We start from the raw sequence: 5892 nt of genomic DNA, 5'->3' as shown, positions 1-5892 counted from the left end.
GTGGCACTGAGAACCCGAGAGGGAGTGCCAAGCCCGGCCAGGTGTGGAGGATCTCCCAACAAGTGCCATGTAACGAGTGGCGCTCAAACTATTCTGACATTTAGGAAAGGATAAGAGTAGAGCAAGGTCAGTCTGGATGTTAGGGCAGAAGGCTCAGGAGGAAGGAGAAGTAAAAAGCCGTGCAGTCCTGGGACGGTGGGGCATAGAGAGATGAAGAGGGTACCGGGTATGGCACGGGAAAGATGCCGGAGAGAGGAAGGCCACGTGGCACCCGGTACAGCCTGGGGCGCCCCGCTCAATGGTAAGAGGGCGCGAGCCGCACCCCAACCTGCGCGAGGACGTCACGACGCCGAGGCGGACGCCGGGCCAATGGGAGGCCGTCAACGGCAGGGGGCGGGGCCCGAGGAGTCGGCGCTGGGCTGCGCGGAGACAGTTGGTCGAGTTCTGTGGGGCCGCCGTCTGGGAGGAAGAGAACTGAGTGGGTGGCCGCGGCCTGCCTCTAAGCCTCGCGCCGCCGCTTCCACCCTCCGCATGGCGCCGATTCCTCTCTAATCGGCGGTGGCGTGTGCTGGACACGAGGGCCGTGCCGCGGTAGGCGGCTGCGGGTCGAGACTTCCAGTCGCCGGCACTTCCTCCTGCTGCGCCCTTGGGCGGCGGTCTCGGCGGGCGGGATGGCGGCGGCCCAGGGGAACGGCCGCGCATCTGCGGCCCGGCTGCTTCTGCTCCTGCTGGTTCCGCTGCTGTGGGCCCCGGCTGGGGTGCGGGCCGTCGTCGACGAAGACCTTAGCCACCGGAACAAGGAACCGGCGGCGCCTGCTCAGCAGCTGCAGCAGCAGCCCGCGGCAGTGCAAGGCCCCGAGCCGGCTCGGGCCGAGGTGCGCTGGAAGGGCCGCGGCGGGCGGGACTTGGGGAGGGCGAGGCTGCGGAGCCTTCTGTGCCGGGTACCAGGCTTGCTCTGCGGAGAGCGCCTCACCCGGCCGCCGGCTGGGGGAGGGGAGGCCGGCCCCCTTCTTTCCGGAGTGCTGCGTTCCCTAGTGCAGTCTTCCCTGTCACGCCTGGACTCGCCTAGCTCCTTACCGGAAAAGGGAACGCTCAGGCGGGAGCCTATTGCAAACCTTTACGTTCCGAAGGACAAAGATGCTGCTGAAGAAAGGGCATCTTATTGATCAGATGTAGCGTAGAGTAAGGGGAGATACTTACCCTAAGTACAAAGTTTTTACCAGGGGGAACTGGGAGTCAGTTTTTATTCCCTGGGGTAGTAACATTGGCCCTTTCACTCATGGAACAGCTTATCCCAAACTGCTTACCCAAATTAAGCTTTGCTTGGCCTGCGATTTTTGCTAATTATATATGGCTTATGAACCGTGACTTCCACTTTTTAAAAAACGTGTTTTGGCTAGCAGGTAGTAACCCTTAGGGACGCAGAGAAATAATCAGTCTTTGGCAGTACAGAGGGTTGCAGCAGCGTGGGGTGCTAAAACTGTAAGTATAGAAAAACCCTGTATTTTTGGCCTTCACGAAATACATGTAAATTCTTAATTTGTGTTAATAGATCACTCTGCCTATTCGCGTGTGCTCAGAACCTTGGCAGCATTTTTAAATTTCTTCCTCTAGCAGTCCTGTGTTTCGCTGATACCAATTCCCAAATTCAGGCGCTCGTTAGTCTCTAACAACAACCGCAAGTAGGGACCAGATTGGCGCTCCTCTGTCTCCCCCACTAGTTTCTGCCTATTGCCAGCTAACTAATCTTCATAAACATTGAATTCTACCAGTTCACTTCTCAGAAATCTTGAATGATTTGCCACTGCTTACAGATTTCAGTCCAGCCTCTTTAGCTGGGTGTTCAGGTTTCTTAATGATCGGGCCCCAGCCAGCCTCCAGTCTTCAGCCGTAATGTTGCATGAATGTTGTTAGATTCCCTCGAGTCGGTTCCAGTCCATACCGACCCCATGTACAACAGAACATATGCTGTACTCAAACCAAAATATGCTTTAACCCCTTCTTGGGACATGCCATGTGCTCTCTTGCTGGTCTCTGCCTAAAAAAGACCTCCCTGATTTAAAAAAAAAAAAAAAGATCTTGCAGCCCCACTGGTCAGAATCTTCCCACTCTTTAAGAACTTTAAGGCAGATACCTCCTTTGAGCAAAATCGTCCCTAAAATTTCCTGATTAAAAGTGATTTCTCACTCTTCTGATTAACATGACTTTTCATTTATCCGTATCATTGCATACTGTCTTGTTAGGCTTTTCCAGTTCTCTTTTTTTGTCTGTGTGTGTGTAGGACCAGTGGATGGAAATTCCAGAGAGGTGTATTTTGGTTTCACTAAGAAGTTTCTAAGAATTAGAGCTGTCCCAAATGTAGTAGTCGTTCTTGAGAAATAAATTATCATTACTGGAGGCGCTCAGGCAAAAGTTGTATAACCTACCACCCATAAGGAGTGATATGAGGAGATTTCTGTACAGGAAGGAAGCTAGGATTTAAAGTTATTGTGAAATTACAATAACGTGAGCCCATTAAACTGGTACAGCAGGTACCGTTTTCCTTTTATAAATGAGGAAATCTAGGTTTGGAAAAAGTGATGGCTCAATCAGTGTCACAGAGCTAGAAGCTAGTACTCAGCAGGACCAGAATTAGAACCCGATCTCTTGTGCCCTAGACAGGTTCTCTTACTGTGTCATACCGGAACTCTTAACCTATTTTATTTAATTCAGTAATTGATTTTAATGGTTTGATTAATTGAGTAAATGATTTGACTAGATAGTATGCTGATAAAGGTCTTTTATCCTGATGGCTAGCTTTCCCTTCCTCCCTTTTTGGGGGCTCTTAACATTTTATTTAAGGAACCCTGGTGGCGAAGTGGTTAAGAGCTCAGCTGCTAACCAAAAAGTTGACAGTTCAAATCCAGCAGCCGCTCCTTGGAAACCCCATAGGGCAGTTCTGCGCTGTCCTGTAGAGTTGCTGTGACTCGGAATTGACTCGAGGGCAACAGGTTTCAGGTGGTGCAGTGGTTAAGTGCTCTGCTGCTAACCAAAAGATCATAGGTTCAAACCCACCAGCCGCTCCTTGGGAGAAAGATGTGACAGACTGCTTCCATAAAATTACTTCCTAGGAAACCCTTTGGGGCAGTTCTGCTCTGTCCTGTAAGGTTGCTGTGAGTTGGAATTGACTCCATGGAAACACGTTTAACATTTTGTTTACATACCTTGTGGTGTGGGCATTATGAGTTCCACAACGGGTTTTTTTTTTTTTTTTTTTGTGACATGTTCACACATACACATCCTGCTGCCTTGGGTTCTAGTAATTTGTATACATGCTTTATCTCCCCTGCTAGCTTTTGAATGTCTTGAGAGCATGGCAAAAGTCACTTTCATACAACCATACCCATTCTTGGCATTTATTAAGTGCTTTCCTGAATGAAGTATTTCAATCTCAAGTTTGTATCAGTTTTTAAATGCCTTTATGGAAAAACTGTAAAATAAACTCAAACAGAAAAAAACTAAGTTTTTAAAAATAGTGCTTATCCAACTTTTTTCCTTTAGTTGCTAACAGAGTTTTACTGGAGGAAATATATCCACTAATGGATTGGTGTTAGTTTAAGAAAATTAAGTTTCAACTGATTATATAACTCGTTAATTCTAGAACTCTTGTTAAGATGTTTTAAAAAAGAAAAGGTCAAAAGCATTTGAGCTAATGAGTTATAAATGTCTCATGATAACAAAGGCATGTAGTGCAGATCAGATCAAGAGGTGTGTTTAAGAATTGTAAATATTATAAAGTGATGAGAAGCAAGGGTCATTAGTCCACTGGTGGTTGGGAACCGGGTGAATGGGCTTTCCTGTCTCTTCCCCTCTGCTTGCCTTGGTCCTCCACAGCCATGTGGGGCTCACATCCGCACTTCCCTGCTTGTCACTCCTGGGCTCAGCTGACCCTGTGTGCTATTTCCGCTTCTGAAATTGAACTGAAATGCTTATTCATGAAATAATATTCCTTTTTTTCCTCTCTCTCTCTCTTTTTTATTGTGCTTTAAGTAAAAGTTTACAGTGCAAGTTAGTTTCTCATATAAAAATTTATACACACATTGTTATGACCCTGGTTGCTCCCCCTATAATGTGACAGCACACTTCTTATTGCACCCCGGATTTCCTGTGCTGTTCAACCAGCTCCTGTCCCTTTCTGCCTTCTTATCTTGCCTCTGGACAGGAGCTGCCCATTTAGTCTCAAGTATCTGCTTGAGCTAAGAAGCACTCACTTTACAAGTATAATTTTGTGTCGTATAGTCCAGTCTAATCATTATCTGAAGAGTTGGCTTCGGGAATGGTTTCAGTTCTGGGCTAACAGAGTTCGGGAGCCATGTCTTCTGGGGTCTCTTCAGTCTCATTCAGACCATTAAGTCTTGTCTTTTTGTTAGAATTTGAGTTCTGCACCCCACTTTTCTCCTGCCCCATCGGAGACTCTGTGTTGTGTTCCCTGTCAGGGCGGTCATTGGTGGTAGCCAGGCACCATCTAGTTCTTCTGGTCTCAGACTGATGGAGTCTTTGATTTAGGTGGCCCTTTCAGTCTCTTGGGCTAATATTTTCCTTGTGTCTTTGGTAGTCTTCATTCGCCTTTGCTCCAGGTGGATTGGGACCAATTGATGCATCTTAAATGACCGCTCACTAGCTTTTAAGACCCCAGATGCCACTCACCAAAGTGAGATGCAGAACATTTTCTTAATAAATTTTGTTATACCAGTTGACCTAGATGTCCCCTGAAACCATAGTCCTCAGAACCCACTCTCCTGCTGCTCTGTCCTTTGAAATGTTTGGTTGTATTCAGGAAACTTCTTAGCTTTTGTTTTAGTCCAGTTGTGCTAACTTCTCCTGTATTGTGTGTTGTCCTTCCCTTCTCCTAAGATAATTCTTATCTACTATCTATTTAGGGAATACCCCTCTCCCTCCTTCCCCACCCTTGTAACCATCAAACAATATTTTCTTCTGTGTTTAAACCTTTTCTTGAGTTCTTATAATAGTGGTCTTATACAATATTTGCTCTTTGGTGTCTGACTAATTTTACTCAGCAGAATGCCTTCCAGATTCCTCCATGTATGAGATGTTTCGCAGATTCGTCATTGTTCTTTATCATTGTGTAGTTTTCCATTGTGTGAATATACCATAATTTGTTTAGCCATTCATCCGTCGAATGGCACCTAGTTTGTTACCATCTTTTTGCTATTGTGAACAGTGCTGCAGTGAACATGGGTGTGCATATATCTATTCGTGTGATGGCTCTTATTTCTCTAGGATATAGTCAAAGGAGTGGGATTGCTGGATTGTATGGTACTTCTATTTCTAGCTTTTTAAGGAAGCACCAAATCGATTTCCAAAGCGGTTGTACCATTTTACATTCTTACCAACAGTGTATAAGTGTTCCAGTCTCTCCACAACCTCTCCAGCATTTATTATTTTGTGTTTTTTTGAATTAATGCTAGCCTTGTTGGGGTGAGATGGTATCTCATTGTGGTTTTGATTTGCATTTCTCTAATAGCTAATGATAGTGAGCATTTTCTTTGCCCATTTTTTAATTTGCAGTATTTTGTAGATTTTAGAGATTGAATGCTCATTGGATTTGTCATAGCCAAAAATTTTTTCCCAGTCTGTAGGTTGTCTTTTTACTCTTCTCGTGAAGTCTTTTGATGAGTATAAGTTTTTGATTTTTAGGCGCTCCCATTTATCTGGTCTCTCTTCTGGTGCTTGTGTGTTGTTACTTAAGGTTCGTATTGTGTTTATGCCATGTATTAGGGCTCCTAGCATTGTCCCTATTTTTCCTTCCATGATCTTTATCGTTTTTGATTTTATATTTAAGTCTTTGATCCATTTTGAGTTAGTTTTTGTGCATGGTGTGAGGTATGGGTC

The 5892-nt window shown here is 45.5% G+C and overlaps 1 protein-coding gene across 1 annotated transcript in view; it reads left to right on the top strand.

The window, feature by feature from the left end:
• Positions 1–450: 450 nt before the first annotated feature.
• Positions 451–5892, top strand: part of TMEM165 (transmembrane protein 165) — a 48664-nt gene continuing 43222 nt past the window's right edge. Inside the window, exon 1 of the mRNA XM_004382891.2 lies at positions 451–875. Within this exon, the coding sequence (XP_004382948.1) occupies positions 672–875 (204 nt within the window). The 5' untranslated portion in view covers positions 451–671. The remainder of the gene's footprint in view (positions 876–5892) is intronic.

This window comes from Trichechus manatus, unplaced genomic scaffold, assembly GCF_000243295.1.
Source record: "Trichechus manatus latirostris isolate Lorelei unplaced genomic scaffold, TriManLat1.0 scaffold00101, whole genome shotgun sequence".
Lineage (NCBI taxonomy): Eukaryota > Metazoa > Chordata > Mammalia > Sirenia > Trichechidae > Trichechus > Trichechus manatus.
The sequence above is the reverse complement of the archived record's forward strand: the minus strand, read 5'-3'. Positions and strand labels throughout refer to the sequence as shown.